General features: G+C 42.6%; 1 protein-coding gene across 5 annotated transcripts in view; it reads left to right on the top strand.

Moving 5' to 3' along the window:
• Nucleotides 1–27,792, top strand: part of tmcc1a (transmembrane and coiled-coil domain family 1a) — a 48,573-nt gene that overhangs the window by 13,245 nt on the left and 7,536 nt on the right. For 4 of the 5 annotated variants that reach the window (XM_061673577.1, XM_061673579.1, XM_061673580.1 and 1 more), the window contains one exon: nucleotides 103–482. In XM_061673577.1, coding sequence (XP_061529561.1) covers nucleotides 231–482 — 252 coding nt within the window. In that variant the 5' untranslated portion in view covers nucleotides 103–230. Of the gene's footprint in view, nucleotides 1–102; nucleotides 483–7,074; nucleotides 7,238–27,792 lie in introns of those variants that run through there. The other variant, XM_061673596.1, reaches the window with a different exon arrangement.

Raw genomic sequence — 27,792 nt, 5'->3', positions numbered from 1 at the left:
GGGTGCTTGGGCAGGGATTGAAACAGCTGTTCCAACAGCAGCGCAAACGGCATTCTGGCGCCACCGTTACATATTCGCCTTCCTCCTCATCTTCCTCTGTAGTTTCAGCGGGTTGCCCCTCCCGCTCCGCCTCCGAGGACTCCTCGAGGCCCCGCTTTCCTGACCTCGACCGAGCCGCCGGCCCCGTGGAGCTCCACGCAGCCAACCGGGGCTGTGGCCCTGCAGGCGTGATGAGGCGTGGGACCAGCCTGCAGAGCAGGCGCAGTAAGGGCTCAGGATCCGGGAGCGGAGACCGCGACCCGCTTTTGAAAGGCAGCCCCCACGCCCCGCATCGCCGCTATACCCACGATCCGCAGCAGCACACCAGCCGCCCGCGCTCCTCATCTGCCACTGATACCGCACCCAGTAGCCCCGCCCCCGGATGCGCAGGAGGGGAAGCGGTGCTGTCGTCAGGGTACCAGTCAACAGATGAGACGGACAGGGTGAGTGACTCCTCAACACTGTCATTCCTAAACTCGATGTTTTGCCACGTCACTAATTAAGTTTTAATGTCACAAACAAAAGCGAGTACACAGTGCTGAGAAAGTGGTGTATGTCCTCGACGCATTCGTATTAACAGTGTTTACTGTTGTAAGCTTGAAACAGACCCAACAACTGTCTGTGTTCCGACCGCATTTGCACAGGTTCCTGCAGAAACACACTTCAAAGGGCCTGGGGGAATGTCGAAACAGCAAGTATGTTTATTGTGATGTAACGAGAGGTAAACCGGAGCCGACACAGAATGTTCCGCAAAAAAATGCTTTGATTTGCTTTCGGCACAGCTGGTTGTTTCAACTGTAACAGAAATCCAGAAAGGAGCCTAATGTTAAATTTCAATTTAAATGTTCCAACAAAAAGTCGTTTCTTCTAACTCAAATTCAACCGTCCTCCAAGTCGGCTGTTAGCTTCGCCAAGCTCTTCCCAGTCCTCTTCTCAGTGTTCCTCTGCCCCTTTGTGCTCTTCCCCCTCCAATCTTGCAGGCTTACTTTAATCAGGTGGCCTAAAGGTCAGAGATTAAAGATTTAAAAATGACTCTTGGTACCTGCAGAACCCCTTTACAGACCATAACTGCCCTTTCTAGATGATTATATAGCAGTTATGCAGCCGTTTAATTGATAAATACTGTATGTTCAAGAATGCGTCTTCTGCTTTTTGAGTCTAGCACCTTACTGTATCTTTGGGTAGTTTTGGCACCGTGACGTATCAGTAGTCCAACAATATCCGTTTATTCAGGGGTAGCATTAGCCTTGTGCTGTTGTGTGCCCATTGTTGTTTGGTTTCTTGCTGCGTATTTTGCTATTTCACAATGGTTTCTTGTGTGGCAGCTAGTTGTACTGATGGGGTGGACAGTGGCAAGAGCTTCTTTAGCATTTCAAGCGATAAAGAAATACATGACTAGTGGATCCAGGAAAGTCAATTGGCAGGGGGGAAAGCATGGACAACTGTGGCTGCCAAGGAAGTACTCCAAACTCTCTGATGATGATTTGGACCCCAGTGTGTTATTGGGAAAAAAAAAAAGTTATTGGATACACGGGCATAGTTCGACCCAGGTTGAAACCAGCTGCGGTGGGTGCCAACGATTTTCCCTTTTAAAATCTATAGCGACCAAATCACTAAGTTAGAAACACTGACTTTGCGTATGTAATCTAACTCTGTTCGCAGGATTTACTTGTTGTTCGTGGAAACTGGACACATCAACTAGCGACAATAGATACATATTTAGTTTAATTCCATTTGGTGAAGTTACTTTCAGTTAAACAGGTCATGAATAATTGGGTTGAAATAAAAATAATATTTTCCCTGGCATTTAGGAGTGCACATGGGAGTTGTTTTCGATTGGTGTTTGGATTATGATGAGGTCCCTGGAAAAATGTCTCCCCTGTAAGGGGGTCCCTGGACGCACACAAAAAAAGTAGTACTGCTTCTAAGGTTACATGCATCACAACGTAACGTGAAAAACATTCATGAGACATATGCTATATGGGTGTTTTTTTTTTTTTTTTTTTTTAATGTTTAACTTGCATAGCCTTCTGTTTAGTGTTGTAAACAAAAACCAATGGAAGTCCTTGTATGTTGAACGAATGAGCCGTCTCAAACACAGCGGGAACGCTCTTGCTTTCTTCCCTTTCTGGCAAGTTGCAAACTTCTAAAAGTGAGCTGCCAAATTTGTGGCTGTTGTTCAACTTGAAAACTATTCCACACTAATCACCCTCTTCCACAACAAGGCACTTGCCCGCTTGCTTTGTCAAATGAGATACAGTCGATAGACAGATAGATAGATGGATGGAGAGATCCAATGTATGACATTAATTGATAGACGTAAACGGACATTTTCCCTATAATTATAGTGTGAGTTTTGTAAACATAATGTAGTTTGAGTTAGTTATTGTTTTTTTTTCCATATTTTCTTTTACGAAAATGTTTCTTTTAAATTTTAGTTTTCAATATTTCTTTCGTTTTCGTTAACTAACCTCACAGTCAGTGCAGGTCAAAATCTCGACACTGCCCTTTCTGTGTGGAGGATGGAAAGTTGTCCCGTTTTTTTGTGGGTTTTGTCAGGGTACTCAAGCGTCTTCCTACATTCCAAAAACATGCATATGTTGAGTTACTTGAAGACTCTAAATGGTGTAAATCTGAGAGTGAATGGCTATTTGCCTACATGTGCCATAGAGTTGACTGGCAACCAGTCTAGGTTGTACAACCCCCCCCCCCCCCCCCCCCCCACCAAAAGAGTACCGGCATTACCAGATAACTAGCAACCCTTTATTGCTCGGTTACTGTTTTTCTCAATGTCTTTATGTCCCATAAGTTGTCGTACTAGAGCGGCTCAATAATTCCTTGTGTGTTTTTTGGACATACTTGGCAAATAAAGATGATTCTGATTCCGATTCCAATGAAGTTGGGACGTTGTGTTAAACATAAATAAAAACAGAATACAATGATTTGCAAATCATGTTCAACCTATATTTAATTGAATACTCTAAAAAGACGATATTTAATGTTCAAACTGATAAACTTGATTGTTTGTAGCAAATAATCATTAATTTAGAATTTTATGGCTGAGACACATTCCAAAAAAGCTGGGACAGGTGGCAAAAAAGACTGAGAAAGTTGAAGAATACTCATCAAACACCTGTTTGGAACGACATCAACAACACAACAACATCCTACAGGCTAATTGGGAACAGGTAGGTGCTATAATTGGGGCTAAAAGGAGCTTCCCTGAATTCCTCAGTCATTCACAAGCAAAGATGGGGCGAGGTTCACCACTTCGTGAACAAGTGCGTGAGAAAATAGTCGAACAGTTTAAGGACAATGTTCCTCAACGTACAATTGCAAGGAATTTGAGGATTTCATCATCTACGGTCCATCTTCTCTGGGCCCGAGCTGCAAAGTGGGGTCCACATTTCAAATTGTTTTTGGAAATTGTGGACGTCGTAGTCCTCCGGGCCAAAGAGGAAAAGAACCATCCGGACTGTTATGGACGCAAAGTCCAAAAGCCAGCATCTGTGATGGTATGGGGGCTGTGTTCGGGCCAATGGCATGGGTAACTTACACATCTTGTGAAGGCACCATTAATGCTGAAAGGTACTAACAGGTTTTGGAAACACATATGCTGCCATCCAAGCAACGTCTTTTTCATGGACGCCCTTGCTTATTTCAGCAAGACAATGCCAAACCACATTCTGCACGTTACAACAACGTGGTTTCGTAGTAAAAGGGTTCGGGTACTACACTGGCCTGCCTGCAGTCCAGACCTGTCTCCCATTGAAAATGTGTGGCGCATTATGAAGCGTAAAATACGACAATGGAGACCCCGGACTGTTGAAGCTGTACATCAAGCAAGAATGGGAAAGAATTCCACCTAAAAAGCTTCAACAATTAGTGTCCTCAGTTCCCAAACGTTTATTGAATGTTGTTAAAAGAAAAGGTGATGTAACACAGTGGTCAACATGACCCTGGCCCAGCTTTTTCAGAACGTGTTGCAGCCATAAAATTCTAAGTTAATGATTATTTGGTAAAAACAATAATGTTTATCAGTTTGAACATTAAATATCTTGTCTTTGTAGTGTATTCAATTAAATATAGGTTGAACATGATTTGCAAATCATTGTATTCTGTTTATATTTGTTTAACACATCGTCCCAACTTCATTGGAATTGGGATTGTACAATGTCTCTCACCCAAAGTCAGCTGGGATAGGCTCCGGTTCACCCACGACCCCAAACGACACAAGTGCCTTACAAAATGGACAGATGGATGTTTCATCCTCTCAAAGTGACAGTTGGGTCAACCCGTTGGCTAGAGGGCGCTGTTGGATCAGTTACCATGAGGCTCATTGGGCTTTGGTCCATGCGGTGGTTGTATAGCTGAGCTTTGGTTTAATTCCGGCAGTTGTATTTCGTGTGGGCTTTTTTTTCATTATGTTTGTAAATCAGGGTACATCCAAAGCACGAGTGACTACCGCTGACCTGACTTGAAAACCAAGACAAAATCTTGTCATGTTTGGGACACCAGTTCAAGTGTAAATTACGGCAGGCCTTCTGTCTTCCTTGGAAGCCATTCAGCTCACGTAACATTGTCTTTTCAGTGACACGTCACACGTTCAAACTGCGGTGGTAAAGAAGAAGGGGGAAAGCATCGTTCGACCCATTTCCTCTTTTCTCAATCACTCTGCTTTTTTCAAATGACACAAATTATTGGGTTTACTATGAGAATGCTTGCGTTTTTGCCATCTGGAAGTACGTATGACGTCATGGTGAAAAGTGTGATGACTGCTGTCTCGGGGCGGGCGATATTGGCCCCCCCCCAAAAAATAAAAATGTTACGATAGCGATAATTCGACGATATCCAAAAACAACGGTTTAAATCGATCCCTACTTACTACCCAGGACATTTATTGATAGACACAGCGTTTCGCAACAACAGCTCATGTTCATTTTGTAAAGTTCTTCATGCTCTTACTTCAAAACATTACACAAGAATATTGTATGGTAATATTTAACAATTAATAACTTGAAGTTATGTCCAGGCTGTAAACAGGAAAATGTCAAATTTAGGTTTGCGCAATAGTATTTTAGTTAGGCTTTTGTAACAAAACAATTTAGATGGCATCTAAATGTAAACCTAATTTAAAAAACAATGTTTGTCACTACAGCACACACTGTCATACAAATTTGGCTAGAACACTGCAGAAAGAAATTAGTAGTTGATGGCGTTCTTTATGTCTTGCCAATGTTTACTTGCTTTGTAATATGGTGTGTGTTTGTTACACGACTCGGCGAGGGTTTTTTGAGTGTGTTGTGCAGATTTACTTGTCTTTTCTATAGTTGTAGTTGTGCTTGTTGAATCGCAAAGTATTACATATTCCTCATCGTCGGGGTCAGGAGGGTTACTTTAGAAATGTATTCTGATACAGTTACTAGAATGTCTTTCAAACATTTATGGCCTTTTTATTTAAAAGTTTTTTTTTCCCCCCCCCCCCCCCATTTATGGCCTGCAGAATTTGGGCTGATTTCTTCAGAGTATTCACGTTTTTTGAATTCCTGATTTTTGTGGGTTTTATGAGCTGGAAGCCCAAATTATTTAAAAATAAACAAATAATTAATTGAAATGGTTTAAATTGTGGGCCCGCAATCTCTAATCTATGAAAGTTTACCTTTTTGAATGAAATTATGGAAATAAAGAAACTTTTTGATGATATTCAAATTTTTGTGAAAGGGTCTGTACTTACTTACAGTGCGGCCGTAGGGCAATGCTACCTAGCTCCTCCATTAGCCTCACCAGCAGTCGGGATGCCTTTGACAGTGCACTGTTTTTTTTTGTGAATGTTATCCATATTGAATAAATCCTCCAGTGAGTATACGATCAAAACAGCTCCGTTTGTTCTGTATTCTCTTTGTCTCACTTTTAAACTGGCGGCGTTTGGGAAGCTAGCGCGTACATCGAGTGGCCTGTGTCATTTTCCTATTGGCCAACCAAATAAAAACTAGACATGCGTTCCATTTAGGTCCATAGCGATCATTCACCCACTTGTTAAGCTGCTAACCTCCTGAAAAGGTTGCTCGGAGTCGGCCATCTAGTTTGAGAGTGAGAAGTTTGTTTTGCTTGCCACTGAACCACATGACTGAATCGTGTCCGCCGATTCGGCAAATGAGGACTTTATGCACGTTCTCCTTTCTCTCTTCCTCCATGCCCACGTTTGGTTTGCTTTTCAAGACAGTGTGAATACTCGATAATGTGAAATTGCGCATCGTAAAGCGACGTTCACGATTAAACTGAACTCACTACTCTTTTCTTCAAGTCAAGCCTCACGTTGTCATGACACAAGTGAAGCAGCCTTTTTTGGACAGCAGCAGTCATTCTTTTTGTGCTCCTTCACTCATCTCTTACCTGTGCCCCATCTCTCAGCACAGCAATATCTGCCAGGTCATCCAAGTGGTCGCCGTGGTTACCCTGTAACTTGCAATATGGAGCCTGGAACCACAACCACCCCCACCCGCATCTGGTTACCATGGCAACGGAGCAAGTGTTCTGGCATCCTCATCAAGACTCCACTTTGTTTTTCTTTCCGTTCCTCAGCAATGTTTGCCCCTGCGCTCCCCTTTCCCCTTTCTCCCTCTCGGTCGCCCGCCCTCTGTCACGTTGGGGAGGTATTACAGACGATCCCTCCTCCTCCTCTTCCCATCTCTTCCTCCCCTCGCCCCTCCTCTCACTGGCAGGAAGCAGGAGGCGACCTTGCCTCCTGCGAGATGAGTGAGAACGCCGGCTTTGTGTATGACAGCTGTCTTGTTGTCAGTGGTGTGTTTTAGTGTTGCGTGCGTGTTTGTGTGACTCAAATGTCAAATGCTCTGTGTTTGCGTTTGTGTGCGTGACAAAACCTTTGTGCAAGTGTGCGGTTGTCTGTGGGACTGAGGCCAACACAGCTGGACTGTCCTTTTCTCTGCATGGTCCCCCTCGTTTTTTTCATCTCTCTGTCTCACTCCTCAAAGGTTTGCACAGGAGGCACATGCAGTCTCGACCTGAAATGTGTGAACATGAATGTTCGGAGAGCCATGACGCGTATATGTAACTGTGGAGTGGGCAGTGTGAGGCGGTGTGTACTTTGGAGGTAAATCAGGGTAGAAGAGTAAAGCAGATGGTTGAGCTGTGGTGAAAGATGGTGCAGCGCTTCAGTCTTCGCAGACAGCATTCCAAGGTGAGATCACACAGCTTCTCATCCACTGTGGACAGAAAGCAAAGTTGCCATCAGGTATGATGTTTAATGCTTTTGCATATATTGCTTATGAGGATACTTCACCTTGTTAAGAACAGTAGTCAGTAGTAAGAACGGTTCCAGGTCCTTCCCTCAGGTAGGCGCTATCGATCAATGCAAACTAAAATCAGCAGACATTCCAACAGCTTCTTCCCTCTTGCCATGAACTTCTTTAACAGTTGACTTACAATTCCATTGTAACATCCTGCCAATTTTGCACATCTCTGCTGAGACAACCACTACATTATTCGTGATTATTCGCGTACTCAGTGTAATAGTTTTGTCACTCTGCACTATTTGCATATCTGTTGTTGACCAATACTGGCCACTCATGTGCTTGAGAACTATCTGCACCTTTTGCACAATTGTCACTGTTCCAGAATATCGTACTACTCGGCACTTTAAACTGCCGCAATTACCTGATGACTCTGTCGTTCGTTGCACAATATAATGTTACTTACTTCTCTGATAACACATGGATGTTGATATAGCTGGAAGGTACAAAATGTTTCGTGTTGGAATACGATACTATGTGCATCTGTTGGAGTGTTCGAGTGACTGAACGTGTTTGTGTCTGTGGAAAGCGTGATCTCCTCCGGGGTCTCTGGCTCCCCTCCTAATAGGCACCACCTGAAACAGGTTGGGAGAGATTGCAAATTTGGGGTGTGGGGAGGACCATCTTCTTCCCTAAGGCGAGATCACCACATGCCCACTTGTCTTTCGGCTCCGCCTTTGTCTCTCTTGTCACTCAGTCTACTTTGATATCCATGTCAGAGAGAACATGCTGTGTTCATTCATCAGCACAAAGTGCCTCTGCTGTATACTTCAAAGGCACCACATCTGACGTATTGTTTAATAGCGTCTTAGAAAACAATATCCGTCCGTCGAAACTGACTGTCTCCTTTCCCGCTTCTCAGTTGCCTAATCCAATGAGATAATGAGCCTTAATGAAATATTGGATAACTTAAATCGACCACAACAGACCTTTGGAATTAACAGGGCCAGCAGATGACTTGTTTGAACTGTAATCTTAAAATGAGAAAAGGTCGATCCATCTGTATCTGTCTAAGCAGGATTAGACACAAAACACAAACAATGCTTAGCACATGTGCTTCACATTTCTAAGGATGGGCGTTCGAATCCGGGCTTCGGGGTCCTGTGTGGAGTTTGCATGTTCTCATTGTAACTTTGGAAATGTGAATGTATTTTTATTTTATTTTTTGATATAAACCTAGTAGGTCAAAGGTTGCTTTTGTTCACGTGACCAAACCATAGCTTTCGTGGAGACAAGCTTCACAATGTACCCAAAAAAGGATGACCCTGTATATATACTGATATAGTATATTGTTATTGTAGTTACAGATGGATGGATTGAAGGATAGAGACTTTGTTCAATCCGTGAGGGAAATTAGATTGTCACAGCAGCAATATTCACAATTACACCAAAATAGCGGCAGCCAATACAGTGAAAAAGAAAACAAAACAAAAACAAATACTTAAGCAGCATTAACATCTATCTGAGTACTGTGAGCAGGAAGAAAGGGAGACTAAGATTTAAAGTGTTGCCAGTTGGTCTGTGGTAACTTTAATAAAATATAAAAGTATAAATATCGTCCTATTATGCCACAGCAGTAGCCTTACAACCTGTGCAAAAGGAATGTATCATAGTGACAGTGATATATATAATGACATATTGATGAACTATAATACACCCAGTCTGTATCTTGCATTAAAAAAAAACCTGTTATGCGTTGGCTCTAGTGTATGTATTGCTAAAACAACAAATGTAAAGGTTGCCTTAGAACCTTTCCTTCCTTGTCCTTTTGAATAATACTGTAAAACATATAACATTATAAGATCATCCTCCGGAAAACAAGTGCATTTAGCACCTCAAATATTGAATGAATTTTGTCAAAGCTGCAAGTCACCAAATCAGCTGGTTTCCTGTGGCTCGTTCTCTGCGACTGCGACTTTCTCGCAGCATCTCCTCACACTACCTAACGTGAGGGCAAATGAACGAAAGCCAGAGAGCATGGCCTCCCTTCTGACTTGTACTTTAGTCACATTCGAAAAGCCAAACAAAAGGTCGAAGCCCGCTTAAAAAGGGTCAATTTCCTCGTGATAACTACCACGTCTTCTCAAAGCGTTGTAATAACACATTTGCCCTCGAGTCATTGTAAACACTTGCAGAAGCACACAGTCTAACCCCTTGTCAAATCAAACAAGTTAGTTTCGATTGACTATGAGCACGTGCACACACACTCACTCACACACACACACAGCAAGAGAGTTATACAGTAAGTCAAAAGGGAATGTTGAAGCACGTGCTCTTCCTCCACACTGGAGGTGATGTCATCCAACGCGCGCGTTTGCCAACCATAAGCTTGAAGCAAACTGTGTGCGCGCGCGCGTGCGTGTTCAGTCTTTGCTTGACATCAGCTCTGAGAAGGGTTGGCGGTGTTAAGTCAGAGCAGGTAAAAGCGTCAAACCTAATGACCTTGTCCACACGTACAGTTTGTGATTTGTTTCTGACTTTCACGGAAATGCCCGGGGAAAAAAAGTGCTGTGTGCCAGCTATCTCACAGCTCGAGGAGCTTTCTGTCGTTGACCTCATATCTGTTCCGAGTCAACTTCCCATCATGTGCTCTCACATCTTCTTTGATTCATTCCCCATCTTTGGCACAAAGAACATGGCCTGCTTTGTTTCTGTTATGACAACTTGAAATGTGGCCCCCCACGTACCTCGATTGGAGACTGTCTCTTTTTGTAGTGACGGGCTTGGTATGGGTGGTGAGGAGACATTTATTGATCAGCATAGCAAACAACAGTATTGACTGGGCGTTAAAGAGGTGGAATGGTCTCTCTCTTGCCTCCTTTTTCAAATGAGCTTGTTTGTTGACATGAGGTTTAAATCGAGCTGTGTTTTAAACAGCAAACTCAGTGACGGCACGTCAAATTCGTACAAAAGATTTTCTCCATGGAAAAAAACGGAAGGATACAAGGTCCACTTTCTTGGACTTTAATTTAATAAACACACTGAAACCCACCCATTAAGCAGTTGTATATTGTTTGTGTAACGTTATTTTAAAAAAAAACAAAAAAAAAACTCCATCACAGCTTTCTGTTGAAGGTGATAAGGCACCTTCTTGATTTAGCATTTAACTATAATACAGTATTTATTTTATTTACTGATTTTCCTTAATTTTAAAGCTGATAATACACCTTTGGATTTAGCTTTTGACAAATAATTTTTTTTTTTACTTAACTTTATTCACTAAAAATTAAAGAAACATAATACAAACCAAACTAAATGTAACCCTTTAAAAAAAACTAATAAAATAAACGAGCAAACTTGCTCTAAAAATAATGTAAAACTAGCTGAATTTGAAAAACAAAAAGTGAAAAGGAAATAGAGTAAAACCTAAAACTGACAACAAATTTAAAACTATCCTAACCTTGGTGTGTACACCGCAAGATTCAGGCATAACTAAAAAGTCACGTTCAACTCCTGCTTAATTTTATCTAGGTAACGAAGAGGTGAACATCCCAACTACTTCGTCCATATAGTTCCTCCCCTGGTATATATTTACCTTCTCGCTGTGACGTACTGCACAAAGCTCATCCTCTTGTGGCTCCTAATCTGACCATAGTGGGACTCTCGGGTTACTATTTCACTTCAAAGAGAATAAACCAAAGAAATGTGTTGTATTGAAACGTGAAGTGTAGTCCAGATTTTGCATCTTTTTATTGTGTCCTTGAAATCTCTTCCCCGGGGTTTGTTGCCCTTTGAAGCAAAATCACAGTCTGTTTTTTTTACGCAACTAAATATGACACTTTACACCGATTTTATCGGACTGATCGGTATCGGCCGATATTTAGCATTTTATGCTGATCGGCATTAATGTCATAATTCGTCGGGCTCCGCAAAAGACATTTACTCCGCTTCGCCATCGTGCACAGCATATTTGAATCCAAAAGCTAGTTTATTTTTAGCCTTGTCGCGCGTCTTTTGATGAAGTATTGGAAATATCTGACATCAGATAACGTTATTAAAAAAAAAAAAAAAAAACATGTCGGCGGTGTGGAACAGACAACATGTCGGAGACAGGCAACACATAATGCCCGTCAGACTACAAGACAAATTTGCGCTTTCCCGATTGCACTATGTCAGACTATTGCAATAAAATCTTGTATTCTGATACCGCCGCATCCCGTTTTTTACGATCATTGGGCTTTATCTTGTCAACTCAAATGAGACCGGGTACACTCGTTACCGTGGCGACGACAACAAGAGTGAAGCGCGCCGACTTTGTATTTTAAGGACAAAATGGGGAAAAACGTGTGTTGGTGGTCACCGGTGCTCAGGACAGGAGAGGACGTTCGTTTTAAGGCTTGCTTGAGGTATGTTCCTGTACTTTGAATACGATACAGCTCGCAAGCTGGCAACAATACGCTATGTAGCCTAGCAAGCTAGTGGTACCACGAACGGTTGGACGTAAACATGCCGCCGTTCTGTCGAACCATGCTCTGTTTCGGTGTAGTAATTTAATTAAAAATAAAGTAATTGAATTAGAGTAGGTTAGCACCCATGATTTCTGTCATGTTGTAATGTTGGTTTGAGCTGACTGATTAGAATACGCGGTCTGACTAGAGCAGTGATTTCCAATCTTTATGGAGCCAAGGAACATATTTTACAATTGAAAAATCTCACGGAACACCACCAAGCAAAAATGTCACAAAAAGTGGATACATTAATTACTGTATGTACTTCCTGTCATCTTATAGAAGACCATTTTTCATTTGTTCTGTCTGTCACTATGCCTCACTGGCATAAATATATGAACAAAGATACATTATTTATTGTAAATATAATTTTTGGAGCAATTAAGTACAAAAGTATAGACAGTAAATGAACAGGTCATTTAAATAGACACATTCCTCCATCTTGTGATCAGATCAGTGATCGGTTATCGTTTTTTTAAATCGGTGATCGGCCCCAAAAATCCTGATCGTTTAAAGCCTACTAAATATTCATGTGTGATCATTCGTGTAGCCCAACACCCTTATCCAGCACCGATGAATATTAGTATTCTTAGCAGCGCTGGTTTATTTGACTTTTGGGATGGTGTGACTAAGAGGGATAGTTTTAGGGAATGTTGTAGAAGTGTGCGTACATACTGTCACATGCGTGACTAGGTCAACTGAACAGCGGGATGTATGGAGTGGTGGGGACATGGGAAATACCAAGCTGCGAGGTTCAAAATCAGTTTAAGCCTGTTTCATATGGTAATCTGCAGCTAATTGAGGTACTGCAGCTTCATTCCTCCACTGCTATTAATAGACTTCTGACCCAGCAAGGCCTCGACTTTACTTTTCAGTGACAAATTCATGTGTCCCGAGCAGTGGAGCAATCATTTAAATGAATAATAAGTCTGAATACGTTCCCTGTTTTTTTTTTTTTTTTTTTATTATTTTTTTTTTTAACCTTAGTGGCTACCTTAGTGATATCATGATTGTTTTTCTAGAGCATCGACGTTAAAGTTCATACAAAGCTTTCTGTAGGTGGGGACGGCGTGTTAAAGTTGATTGCGTCGGCATAAAGTTATGTGCAGGTACTGTATACTGTATATGTGTCAGCAGTGAGTCACTTGCGGTCGTCCTTTGTCTTGTTATTTCGGGCCTGCAGCTGGTTCTTCCTCTTCCAGCTCGTGTGTGAGAACATTAGTGTGGGCATGCACATGTACATATCTCTGGTGTTTTCACAGCCGTTCCAAGCTTGCCACATATTGGTTCACTGAGGATGTTTTGCTCAACTTTGACCCACATGTCGCTGCCCTCGGGTTCAGTGAGTCCCAACCAGGGTGCCGTGAGAGATCATCAGGGAAATGATCCAATTTTCCCTTGTTTGCCCAAAAATGATATTCATTGATGACAATATCTTTGTTAATCTATGCCAGCGACGTATAGTGACAGGCCGAACGATTAAATGCTCTTCCATTAGTTAGCAGAAGTAGAAAAACCTGTTGCCATTCACACAACAGAATCGGCTACCTGTGCAATTAAACAGGCAGGCCCACATCTGTCCATTTGGAAGTCAATAGAGACGAGATTATTATTACTCTCATCGTTATTTCAGTATTCATACTTTTGGTGCCATTTTTCTTTGGTGGTCCGCTGTGAAATTTTCTCCCATTTTTAAAATGTTTGCCTCGGCGAAATAAAATTCGGAAAACACTGCTTTAGATGTATTCTTCTATCTCGAGCCCAAATCTCTCTCCTGCCTTCCTGACTGTGCACTACCACTGCCACGTTAATCTCTTTGCTTTTCTTATTGTTGTTTAGCATTTTCTTCTCCTGCTTTTTGTAGGAGGTGGAATAGAGGAAAGCGCCTCAGCGTCTCAGACACACAGAGGGCAACCTCATATCACTGCCACTCCCTGCTCAGTCTGTATTGTTTCAGTGGATCTGATGAATTATTGATGAGGCTATGGATCAGTGGGCTCCACTCTGCTCTACTGACCCACTTCGGATGCTCGTGCATGCAAATTTGATGACAATGTCTGGGGAATTTCATCATATTTTCTCTCCACTGATAGAGATAAACTACAGGAGATTTCTTTCCTAATGTGACAGCCTACCAGACAGTCAGAGACACACAGACACAGGCTAAATGTTATAGTCTCCATTTTTCTTATCTTCTCCTCCTCCTCTGTGTTCCCCCACTCCCTATGATTTATTGCAATATACGGAATTGCATGTTTGTCAGTCAGGAGTATTATAATAAAGGCATGTGGAAGGTGTTTTGGGGAAATGGCTGCATTGAGACATAAGCTCGATGACTTGCGATATTTTGAGCTTTAGCACCCTTTAGTGGAGTGAAAATGTAACACTGTACTCATAGTTTTGGCAGCAGTCTCCTAATATCCTGATCCTGACTTCACCGTAGGTCTTCAGTGTTTCCCAACCTTTATTGATTTTACATTGCAGAAATCTCACAGCACACAAGCAAACAAAAATGGCCTCAAAAGTATGAATTCTGAAATGATCTCAATCGTTTCAATTTACTTGCAAATGCACTGAGAGTAAAATCTGGGCCTGTTTTTATTGAACAGGGCAGGAAGCCATGACCTATTCTGTATTTGTAAGTCGTAAATAATTTTCAGACAAATGAATCGCAATTCCACATTTTCCCACGGCCCCACTGATGATCTCTCATGGCACACTAGTGCACCATGGCACCCTGCTTTTTCGATGATTTGATGTTCGTGTATACTGGTCACAACAAGCCTTTGACATGCAGCAGGGACCGTCACTAACATTCAATGTGATTGTAATGCTTCGGTTTTAGTCACAGTAGCTGGTTCCCGCTAACTGACGTTGTGTTTCAAATGTATCACTAATTACCATGTGTTCCATTTCAGTACAAACAAAGTAATCCTATAACTCAACCATTGTTAAATAGAGGAATTAGATCAGTTGATCTAATTTTATGTAAGAAAAGGCCAAAATGAGCCTGAGCATGTCTATATCTGTATAGTGGCTATAGTGAAATTCTCAATTTACATTTGAGTTGGCTGAAAGTACCTAAATGTTGTAAGCACTTCCATTATTTTGTTGAATTATCGGAACAGGTGATGCATGAAATAAATCAATTAAAAAAAAGAATTCCATTGCCAAGCACTGATAACAACTTTCTATTTGCACAATGTCATTCCTTCTTATCTTTCAGTTTGTTATGAATTGACTGCTTCTTAATGGCAGCAGCGTCTGGCTCAGACTTTCAAACAGCACCGAGGCCTGATGAGAATCTCGGAAGAGAGCTTGGATTTATGCCGACAATAATGAGGCCAGTAAAAAACTATCAGTCAAGGCAAAAAAAAAATTTCAAAAAAGTGGTATTGATTGTTCTAGATTGTTCACCCTCTCCCCCTCCTTATGAAACGGTTGGCCCCCGTGTCTGGGCCAGTGCTGCGCCATGGCACTCTGGGTACCCTGGCCCAGACCAACTCTGCATTTCGGGCCAGTGCCCTTCCTGTTTCAACATTACATAACCACAATGGACTGAGTATAAACAAATTCTGCTCGACCAAACACAAAAATCCACCAATGGATAAATGTGTGTACATGCCACATGCCCACATTACTGCATATAAATACTGAAAGGCAGTATATGAAGACTCACAGCACATACACATGATACATCAAATGGAAGAGAAAAATCTAAATGCTTGAGCTTATTTTGTTTCTTCTTATTTAAGCATGCTATGTATCTTTCATCAGCGGGGCAGTGGCAATGGCTCAAACATTGCATCATTTACCTTAGTTTTGGCCATGATGTCCTTATGGGTAATATGAAACTGCGATTACCGAGTAATGTATTCTGAACATGCACAAGCATCAAACACAAAGTAAACCATCCTGGACACTGCGCGTGTGCTATAAAGAAACGAGTTTTACTCAACAACTGTTCTCTAGTCACTGAAGTGTAGCAGCTGTTAGTCACGCTTATCTGTTTGTTGGCCATACGTTGACTTGAAGCATCACAACTCCTGCTTGTTTGGGTTCGGGTTGCTTTTATTGTCATCTTTGTTGTTCTTCCCTGCCATGGTAATTGGACTTGGCCATTAAATGGTTTCATCTGTGATCATAGTGACCCATGTGTTAAAAGAGCTCAGTGGTTTATGAACAGAGGGCTTGCCTGTACTGCAAGAAGGTTTAGACAGCAGCATTGGACACAGGCCCGAACCCTGAGTCACGCTTGTCTTGTCTGAGCTTTGAATAATCCCTAGTGTGCGTATACAGAACTCTCACTCTTTTACCTTGACATAACCTTGACATCACACCTCTTCAACAACATCGATGCACACTCCCAACATCATTTGTCATCACGGGAACGTGACAGAAGAGAAATTAACAAGATGTAAAGAATGAGACTTGATGAATAGCATTGAAGCAAAGGTAGCTGTGGACTCGTATTGAAGCAAACCTCCTAATGAATGGCCTTCAGACTTTGTGGGAATTGTTTGGGGCAGGACAGAAGGAACGTCATTGACCTGCATATACAAGACATAGTTGTGGATTAAGCTTGGAGGTAGATTGAATGATATGCAATATAGTAGCCGAAAGTTCAATGAGATGTCATTCAATGAGATAATCGTGCCTGTTCCCAGGTGGCCTAAAACTACATCATAAGGTAATCTTCATTTGTGTGTGTGTGCGTGTCTGTCATTTTTGTCCCAAACCTTTAAATGTGTCACTGTGAATCAAGCTCAGGTATCTTTACACGCACACGGTGTGAGCTCAATCCATTAATCCATTAATTAATTAGTAAATGATTTACTCCAATGAAGATTGATTGAAAAAGCCATTTTTGTCAGGGGCCGGCATGTAACAAAGCTCATGTGGATAAAAGAAATCCTAACATGCTATGTAAACCGCCTAAAAATATTCAGTACAGTTTTATCCGACCCATCCATCCAGTTTCTTTAGCACTTATCCTCATTAGGGTCACGTAGTTGAGTTGGCGCCTATCCCAGCTGACTTTGGGCGAGAGGTGGGGTACACCCTGGAATGGTTACCAGCCAATCGCAAACTTTTATCCTCCTCTATGTTGACGAAATCATACCGTATATACCATACCATCCTCATTTTCTGCTAGTGGTGAATTTCTGCTATCAGCATTTTGCGTTTTCCCTCTGATCGTCACTCTCGTCAGTCAGGATATGACAAGGCAATTTTTCATTGCGGATTCACCAAGCTATTCAGAGTATGGTAGTAAGCTGGCGAGCATGTAAAGAAGGCCTGAGTCACCCTGAAAGATTGAGTATTCCTTGACTGACAGGAACTGCTGGGAAGCGTATCGCCTGCAGTGTCACTGGGCACGGGGCGAAGAATGTTTGGAATTCCTCAATCTCATAAAGCAACCTGGTAGATAAGACCACTGCTGAGTTCGCCGAATTAATGAGTAATTACCAGCAGTTGCGTCTGCGTCTAGAGACGGTCTAGCATTTCATGCATGTGCTGTCCATTGATTCATTCACCAACCCACCCCCCTCCTCCCCACCCATTTATTGGACAACAGCAAGTGTTGAATATCTACACCGAGCAGGGGCAGTCTCATTGCTGTGGATCCCCTGTCTGACGTGTCCCACAATGTAAAGCAACCATGCCGCGCGCATGTTCCCAAAACAAATTTCCTGTAAAGGACAAATAGTTTATTTGATCTTATAATGGCACTTTACATTACACCAGACATGCCCAAAGTCCGGCCCCCGGGCCAAATCCGGCCCGTGTTCATATTTCCACTGGCCCGAAGCCTCTGTCATAAAACCAATAATATGGTTTTATGACAAAACACACGCGCAATTTTATATTTCACCACAGGATGGCAGTAAACTTGTGGCTGAACTCTCGCGGGGCCGTTTTGCGCATGATCTGTTTTTTGCCCATTTCTAAAATGGCAACTGGAAGTAAGAAAAGGAAAGTTGATAGCGAGGGCCGACGTTTCCAGGACAAATGGAAGTCTGAATATTTTTTCACTGAGTTTAGAAACAACTGCGTCTGCCTAATTTGCCAAGAGACTGTGGCTGTGTTCAAGGAGTTCAATATAAAGAGGCACGACCAGACGGAACATGCTAATTACGACAAGCTAACTGGGAACGAACGCAGTGAAAGATTGAAGCAACTGGAAGCTGGTTTAACGGCACAGCAACACTTTTTCACAAGAGCCAGTGAGTCGAATGAAAATACAACAAAGGCAAGCTATGAGGTGGCAACGCTGATTGCCAAGCACCGCAAACCTTTTACTGAGGGTGAATTTATTAAAGACTGTGTGATGAAAATGGTGGAGAACATTTGTCCTGAGAAAAAGCAACAGTTCGCCAATGTTTTCCTGGCTCGTAGCACTGTGTCACGAAGGAGCGAAGAAGTTTCTTCTGATGTTAAGAGACAGTTGGACGCAAAAGGAGTGGAGTTTGAATTTTTTTCGTGAGCCTGTGACGAAAGCACGGATGCATCCGACAGCGCTCAGTTCCTGATTTTTTTTAGAGGAGTGGACAGTGAAATGAACGTGCGTGAAGAGCTACTTGACCTGCAGAGCCTTAAGGACCAAACAAGAGGGAAAGATTTATTTGCTTTTGTTTGTTCCGCCGTACATGACATAAAATTATAGTGGAATAAAATCACAGGGATTATTACGGATGGCGTACCTGCCATGGTTGGCGAGCACAGTGGATTATCAACCCTAGTGTGTCACAAAGTAAGCGAAGAAGGAGGTAAAGCTATAAAACTCCATTGTATTATTCACCAAAAAGTTCTATGTGCCAAACCGTTGATGTTCCAGCCCACCTGCAGTTGGAACTCATTGAGCTGCAGTGTGACACAGAGTGTCGCAGCCGGTACCAACAACTCCCTCTTGTCAACTTTTACCAGCAGCTGGATAAAGACAGGTTCCAAGAGATTCGTACATTTGCTAAGAAAATGTTGAGCTTGTTTGGCTCGACATACTTGTGTGAGAAGACATTCTCAGTCATGAACATGAATAAGAACCGCGCGAGGACAAGACTAAGTGACTCCCACCTGCGTGACATCTTGCGCATTAAAACCACCTCTTTTGAGCCAGACCTGCCCCATTTACTGCAGCCGTGATCTCAGTATCACCCTTCACATTAATGCAAACATGTTGTTTGTTGATTCTGATGAATAAAGTTTGAGTCAAATTTCATAAAAATACTTTATTTTGCATTTCATTCATTTTTATTTGAACCTTCATTTATCCAGGTCAGGCAGTTATAAGATCTACCTAGCAGCAGACAGCATAGTAAAACAGTAAAATAAAAATACAAAAAAGCATTCCCCTCGTCGGTAGCATGTAAAATTAATGCTGATCCGCATGACAATTTTTTTACGGCAATGTGGCCCCTGAGCCAAAGAGTTTGGGCACCCCTGCATTACAGGCACCAGCTCTCGTCTCTTTTGCACACTAGGTCTGATGGTCGCCTTCCCCGACTGATCTGTGTGGTTTTCTTAGTGTATTTTTGCTGTGTTTATACTTGAAATGTTACATCAACTTGCCAAGACAAATACATATAAAGAGCAGTTAATTTGTCACTGGATTAAAGACAAAAAACATGTCCAGTAGTAAATAATGATAATAGTTAGTTTCTAATGTATTACTGAACTTGAATATTGACCGAGGAACAGCACGATTGTGTGTGATTCTTTTTTTTTTTTTTTGTTTGTTTGTTTTTTTGCAATGTTAGAATTTGTTGTGGTCTTGTGTTCCTGGCGACCAATCCTCCACAACGACCTGCACAATGCACACTTGCCGCATTCTCCATGCCAGCGGGGCTAGTTCTTATATAAGCAGCCCTCTCCCGAAATCCTTCCCTCGCCCCTGGTCCCCTAACTGCTCCTGCCTGCTCATTAAAGCCTGTATTCATGCGCCACTCTCCCCCCAGCTCCTCTGGAGCAGGCCGGTGTCATCCTCGTGCTGCCTGACACTTCCCTTCCTTGATTCTGTGTATGTTTTTGTTCAATTGAGTGTCTGTGTTAGCCTTCTGCATCAAGACCACTAAGCCTTAGCCCACAGTGATACTTCAAAGGTTAGGGGAATGTAAATACAATTAATGCATGTGTTTCAATCCCCTGTATTTTTTTAAAAGTAGATCAGTTCACTTGGTGCTAATTCCCTCTAGTACTTCTTAGAATGGTGCTCTTGTAACGGTGAGGCCATCAGCCATACGGGGTTTTGAATGGCTGCCTTGTAATCATCACATGACTTCATAAACTTTACTCCCCTGGGTGGTTTTCATCTCTTTGGCCAGATGTTTTTTTTTCTCCACGCCTAAAATGGGTGTAAACAAACAATATTCTGATTTGAAGCTCAAGTCCTGTTCTGGCAGTTGGTCAGGAGAAACTGAGGCTGGGGTCAGCAGTGGGTGCTTCATTAGCGCAAGATCACTCAGTAAACTTATTGGCTGTGACAATCTAATGTTGAGATCATTGAAAAAGGAAGGAAGGGGAAGAGTCGCTCCCTTTCTTTCCACCTAATGGGGCAACTGTTTTGGAGCTGAGCTCGCCTGAATCGTCCTACCAAATAAAAGCCCCCCTACTTGCATGAAGCTTTTTCACAACGGCTCTATGCTCCCTCGCTCACTCGGTCGCCCTCTCAGCAATGGCTCCCTGTGGACTCTTCCCCCCCCCCCCCCTCTCCGATGCTTGCTGCTGCGCTCCTCTCACATTTGTTGTCTGGGTTTCTGCCTCTTTCTGAGGATTTGACATCTCCCTTCATCCAGCCCCGGAAGACTTCATCTGATTAACCACCAAGGTATCGCTCTCCTCTCCTCTCCTCTTTCGGCCAGTGATGCAAGGCGTGCGTGGGAGTCGTGCTTGTTGAAGTGCCTCATGTTCATTCCATGGGCTCAGCTAAATTTGAACATGTATGGAGTGGTTACAGCTCTCGGAGCTCAGGCCACTTAGTCATGGCTCATAGGATTCCATAGTTTCTGGATATTTTGTCAATAGACATCCCCAAGGGTCGCCACTTGTTTGCTTTCAAGAGGAGTCTTTGCCCGGTGCGCTTTTGAGTCAAGTGGGCAATGAAGTGGATCTACCCTGAGTGAGTGATGAGTGGTCAGCTGGACCGGCGATCTTTCCCTCCCCACCAACTGCTGTCGTTCCCCGAGGCCCGCGCTAAAAGAGAGGCAGAACCAACAGAATTATAATACCAGGTGTGCGCGTGTGTCTTCTCACCATGGAGGTCATCAGCCTGGTAACCGCTGACACCTCTCCGCCTCTGACCCCCACCACCGTGAGTCTCTCCCTCAATTTCGTCAGCTTTTCTTCATCCTCTTCATCATCATCCCGCACTAAGGTTTTAAGATCCTCACTCTGATCATGTTACGCACATCTCAAACCTCGAATATGTTATGTTTTTAACCTGACAACATTCATTTGTATGCATCCGTGTGCCTGTGTGTGTGTGTCTTTGAGTGAAATGTCCCCTTATCCAGCATCGCAGGGGGTTATGTAAGTTTCCATATCTAATGAATGACATTCTTTGTTCCCCCTTTGGATCCCCTTAAAAGGGGACAAAAGCGGATTTTGATGTTAAAGACGTTTCTTATGCGACGTGTTGCAGCACAGCCTTAATTGACGTGTTAGTGTGGGAACTAAAACCATGTGCAACTGGGGAAACAGAAAAATACTAAGATTAAATGTGACATAGCTTGGCAAAATGCATTCAATTCTGGATTTTTTTGTTTGTTTGTTTAAAGAATAAAAACAGCTTAGAGTTCAACCGCTCCATAAATTAAATCAATATTATATGTAAGAATGGGGGTTTATTACTAGGTCACTGCTTGAGTTTGATTGTGGTGAGTGTACTGTAACATGATTTTTTTTCTCCCACCAAACAAATGAGCGTGTTGAATCAGAGAGCTTGGGCTCACAGTATTGTCTTAATGTTGGCATGGCAGCCATGATGATCTGCTGATCCACTGACAGTGGGGTCAAAGCTCATACCCAACTCATCAGGAGAGTAAAGTTCATTTCAGCATAGATGACGATATCGAAGGCATCTGGCGGTCAATGATGACGTCCAAGATACAAGTGGTGTAAATGGAAATGACACGACCGCAAAAGGCGGAATGACTTTTGGGACGTGGATGGCTCCGCATCTACCGGCTGAAATAAGTATTTAACACGTCACCATTTTTCTCATTAAATATATTTCCCAAGGTGCTACTGACATGAAAATTTCACCAGATATTGGGAACAATCCAAGTAATCCATACATACAAAAAAAGTACAATAAATAAGATCAGAAATTAAGTTGTGTGTAACAATGTGAAATGACACAGGGAAAAAGTAATGAACACGCCAACTGTTATTTGTTTAACACTTTGTATAAAAGCCTCTGTTTGCAATGACAGGTTCAAGATGCCTCCTGTATGGAGAAACTAGTCACATGCATTGTTCTGGTGTGATTTTGACCCATTCGTCCACACAAGCAGTCTTCCAATCTTTAAGGTTCCGTGGGCTTCTTTTATGGGCCTTGAGTTTCAGTTCTTTCCATAGATTTTTGATTGGATTCAAGTCAGGTGATTGGCTGGGCCATTCTAGCTGCTTTTTAAAAATTTCTTTGAAACTAATTTCGAGTTTCCTTGGCAGTATGTTTTGGATCATTATCCTGCTGAAATGTCCGCCCTTCATTTTCATCATCCTCGTAGATGCCAGCAGATTTTTGTCAAGAATGTCTCAGTACTTTTGCCCATTCATCTTCCTTCAATAATGGCAAGTTTACCAGTACCATTTGCTGAAAAGCAGCCCCACGCCGTCATGTTCCAACCTCCAAACTTCCCTGTTGGTATGGCGTTTTTAGGGCCATGTGCAGTGCCATTTCTGCTCCAAACGTGGTGTGCATTATAGCATCCAAAGAGTTGAATTTTGCTCTCATCCAACCAGACCATATCCTCCCAGCATTTAACTGGCTTGTCCAAATGTTGTTCAGCAAACTTTAAACGAGTCTTGACATGCTATTTTTTCCCCCAGCAATGGGGTCTTGCGTAATGAGCGTGCATACAGGCCATGGCAGCGGAGTGCATTACTCACTGTTCTCCAACAGTACTTGCTAATTCCAGGTCTTTTTGAAGCTCTCCACAGGTGGTCATTGGCTCTTGGACAACTCTTCTGATTGTTCTGTGCACTCCTCAGTCAGAAATCTTGTGAGGAGCACCTGATCGAGGCTAATTTACGGTGGTATGATTGACTTTCACCCTAGGTATTATGGCCCCAACTGTGCTCACTGGAACTTTTAGAAGCTTAGACATGCGCCTATAACCAATGCCATCGTTATGTTTTGCAACAATTACTTTGCTATGGTCTTGAGACAGCTCTTTACTCTTACCCATCATGAGATGTGTCTTGACTCACACCTTGGCAATGAGACCTTATTGTAGGCCATCAATTAGGACTGAACCAGCTGATATTCATTTGCACTGACAAAGGGCTGGATTGCTGTTTGATTATTTATAGATTTTCCGTCTTGGCTTTCCATGCCTTTTTGCAGCGCCCTTTCTTCATGTGTTCAATACTTTTTCCCTGTGTCATTTCACATTTTTACACACAACTTGATTTCTGAGCTTATTTGTTCTACTTTCTTTGTATGTATGGATTACTTGGGTTGTTCCCAACAGCTGGTGAAATTTTCAGGTCAATAGCACCTTTGGAAGTATATTTAGTGAGAAAAATGGTGACGTGTTAAATACTTATTTCATTCGCTGTATCACATCTCCCCTTGAGAGAATGCTGCTTTTGAGGAGAGGTGCAACACAGGCAAGAATTGTTAAATGGAGGCCAGTGGGCTCACGCTTGCATCTTGGCATGCTTTACTGACATCACAGAAAGTTTGACTCAGCAGGAATGTGTGGAGGCTTTATAACAAACAAGGTACAGTACAGTGGATTTGCACTCATCTGATCTGTACAAATGATAATTTATATAATAATATAATTACTTACAATTTCATCCTGCTCGGTGAAATGTTTGTTCTGATTTCTTTGTTTGTTTGATCATAATGAAAGCATTAACTCGGCATTACTAACCACTAACTTCAGCAGCTGGGACAGGCGAAATGGTTCAAATGCTACTCTGATGTTCGGAGTAGATAACCAATGAAATTTTGCACAGAGATGAAGTGGAAATGGAAAAAGTGGAAGTGATATCCACTCTTTTGGGATCACTTTTTTTTAGTGTGTAAGTGGGCTTTTCAATCCATTCAGCCAGAAAAAAAGTATTAGCACAGGTAACAGTCAGTGACGTTGGATCCTGGCCAACAATCTCATGTCTAGTTTAACCCAAAGTTTTATGATATAACTGAGGTCAGGGCTCTTCCACACAAATTCCTCTGACCGTGCTGTAATTCATGTTCCTGCCTTGGGAAAGGAAAAGGGACTTCTGTGCCACATATGCCAGTCATCTCCCATGATATCCCACTGCAGCTTAGCATGAATGACATAAGGCCTCTTTTCACTCCCGCGGTCGCGCGGCCGACAACGCCCGCATTATATCGCGTGACCGACGAATTGTCCCGCGCGACCCGTCTGCGTAGCTTGACGCGCACACGCCAAAAATAGTTGCTGCGCGTCAAACGCCGCAGAGATCCTCTCATGATTGGTCCATTATAGTCACATGCTGTGATGACGTACTCAACGTGCCCCTTGGTACTACATACCATCTACGCCACCGCCTTCTCGATCGATTTTGCAGCATAATTAAACGTATCATCTGGGCATCTTGGTCCTTTGGTTCTAGCAGACACTGTTCCACGGTCGCCATTGTTGTTGCTTTGTTCCTTGTTACGGAAAGTAAAGTAAAAACGGCTACCGGAAATGGCCCAAAAAAATGCGGAGGAAACTCCACCCTGTGGTGTCCTAGCCAATACCAGCCGTAGCGGCACCCGCGACTTGGAGGTGAAGTGCAGTACATTTTCAAAACTGTGCGTGTGGGTTGCGCTCGAGTATAAAGGGAAACTACGCGTGGGACACCCGCAGTGACGTCACCGCGGTCGCCGTCCACGCGAGTATAAAGAAGCCTATAGTCCGTAATGAAAAAAATGCATATTTGTAATTAATGATACTGATAGCACCAATGCAGTTTTAAGTGTTAGGGCGTGGTTTTCTTCCCAGGCCTCAAGAGAGACCAAGTTAAGTCAGAGCTGCTTTAACCAGCTTTACTTGGATCACAGGCTGTTATGCAACCTGCCCCAGAAGCAGGTGGACCCAGTTTGGGGGTCACGGTGAAAGGAACCATAGGGCAAGAGAAAATGTAATCCATGTAGTCTCTTTGTTGGTTTTGTCTGATAAAGTCTTATCCAAGTGGGATCAGCTCAGACTCCTCTTGACTCTTTCTTTCTTGGCTGGCATAAACTGCTGATGAAGAGTTTATTTGCTATGTGTGCTAGCATAATAGAACAGTGAGTTGTGCGCCGAACTGAAATGAGATCACGGAAAGCACCTGAATGACCAGTCCTTCCTTCACTTGACATAATTGCCAGATTATGTGATGAGTGACGCCGATGGTGCCGGTGTGTTCATGTCACCAGGCCTTTGTTATCTCACATATCAGCGTGCTGTACCTCAATCTCCAGCACTCCAGCTCAAAGGCCTCAACAGACTTGTCCTTTGCCCTCCTTATCTATCGCTTCACTTCTGTCAGAAGTGACACTGAAAAACCGGACCTTAAAAAAGTCATGAAATGAGGAATTTATTACTTATTTAAGCAAAATGATTTGCCAATAGAACAAGACAATTGACTTAAAACAAGTAAACTTACCTCACCTTAAAAAAAAAAAAACCCTGTCAATATCTTAACCTTTATATATTATACCTCCTCCTATAGGATTGTAGTATTTCTTATTATTTCACCATTTCAGTTGTCCAGATTTTCTGGGTGGGGCTAAAATGGAGGCCAGGTACGCACTTGGGTTTTCTGGCATGTGTCGGCCCTCCCCCACTATACGAGCACATTGCGTGATACTTAGTAACAATAACCCATTTCCATCACTACAGCATGCAGTTCGCTTGCAAGCTATGCTAAAAATTACACCTTCATCTTACATCAGTGTTCTGTGTGGACCCACGTGTGGCGCACGGAGCAAGGCGGTGCTGAATTGGACAGAAGCTAGTGGTTAACTTACGTGCTAGCTCGAGCTCGTGAGCTCGCTAGCTAAGGAGCAGACCGGCGACGGGCTCGTCCAGTACGTCGGCGCCTCGGTTGGTGTTGTGTCGGTGTGTGGGTTCCACAGAGACACTTGAGGGAACGTTAATTGTTTATTAAACACAGCGGCACATGTTCAGCCTGTAGCTCACACAACAGACATTTGAGCACAGACTGTCCGAACAAACGTGTTTCGTTGACAACTTGTAGCAGGCCGTGTTTTCAATGCATTCAGCGGCCAGACCCAGGGCATTGACGCCCTGGGTCTGCCGTCCCAGGGCATCAAGCTATTTTTGGCCTCTAATTCATTACATCGTCTCGGGTGCTCTTCAAGCTGATTGGACAATAATTAGATTTACCGTACTGTGCATGTAAATTTGTAAACGCGGAGAATGTTTTTTTTTTTTATTTTATTTTTTTTTTTTTTTTTACAGTATTATTTTCATCTCATGTAATTTGACTGCTAAAAATTACCAATGACTAGTCAACTGTGGTATGTAACCTGAAAAGAATGTCACTAAAGCTAAGCATGCGGGTATTAAAAGTATGTCCGACTGGTTTTTCTTGTCTGCCAGTGTTTTTTTTTTTCTATTGGCTGGCAAATTACACACAAAATGCGACATGCCAGTTGATCTCGACTCAAAGAGCATCCACCGCTGCCAGTGTATTGTAGCCTTCTTCATCTTGACTCATAATTGACATCACACTTTTTCCCCAGCACCTTTGTCAAGGCCAATTCATATTGAAGAACCCAAAGCTGAGTTCTATAGTGTGAAGTCTTTTTACAATTTAACACATTACAGAAGCAAATTACTTATATGTGGAAATAATTACAAAATGAGGAGGTATTGACATTTTTTATTTGTTTCTTTGGTCATTTTTGTAATTTAGCCGTCCACTCCTACCTTTATCCAACACTCTCTGTGTCTCCATAAAGTTCTTATTCCATTCACAAATTGATGGTGTGACGGTGGATGTCGATTTTTCGGGGTTTATTTAACAGAACTAGTTTCATCAAGGCGGCACGGTAGACAACTGCTAGAACCTTCCGACCTATCACCTGACGTCGACTGTATGTCTTGAAACGGTGCATCCCCTGCCTTGCTCGCCTTTGTCAGCATTTATTTTGGAAGCACAAACCAATGTCTACCGAACCTTTAGAACATAAATCGACATAATGCCATCATGTTTATGGACAAACGTGAGTGCTCGCGCTACATAACGACTTATGTTGCCTGCTTGTGAGCCATATTAAAAGTATGTGAACATTACCTCCAGCTCTCCTTGAAGAATGGATAGTCCAAAACGTCCTCCGACACGCGCGAGAATGACACCACACCACTGGGCTGCTCCATGTGTTGTTTGAAGGGTTATAATTTACCATTACATCGGTGCTAATCTTATTAGCGTTACTATCTTTTCTTATCACTGCATGCTAGCACTTAGGTTAGCGGACTTTGTTTTCGATTAACACTTAGCTTACGATGTTACTGCATTTTTATTCTGGCCATGACGGTGGTACGTTGAGAGCGACATACAGTATTATGGTCAAAAGTTGGAGAACCACTGTTTTGTACCGCTCATTGTTTTATTGCAGGTACTGTACTTGACTTGTGTTCCTTATGCATCCAGTATGTATGATCATTCTTATGCTGTTTCTTTTACTGTTTAGCGGTCCCCCAAAAACCCGAACAGTTGCATGCTTCTGCAGGCGAACACCATCATTTTAGGAAAAGTCATCAAATTTTAGGGGGGAAATAATGACATTTCTAATTTGACCC

This window comes from Phycodurus eques, chromosome 1 (assembly GCF_024500275.1).
Source record: "Phycodurus eques isolate BA_2022a chromosome 1, UOR_Pequ_1.1, whole genome shotgun sequence".
In the NCBI taxonomy this organism is placed as follows: domain Eukaryota; kingdom Metazoa; phylum Chordata; class Actinopteri; order Syngnathiformes; family Syngnathidae; genus Phycodurus; species Phycodurus eques.
The sequence above is the reverse complement of the archived record's forward strand: the minus strand, read 5'-3'. Positions and strand labels throughout refer to the sequence as shown.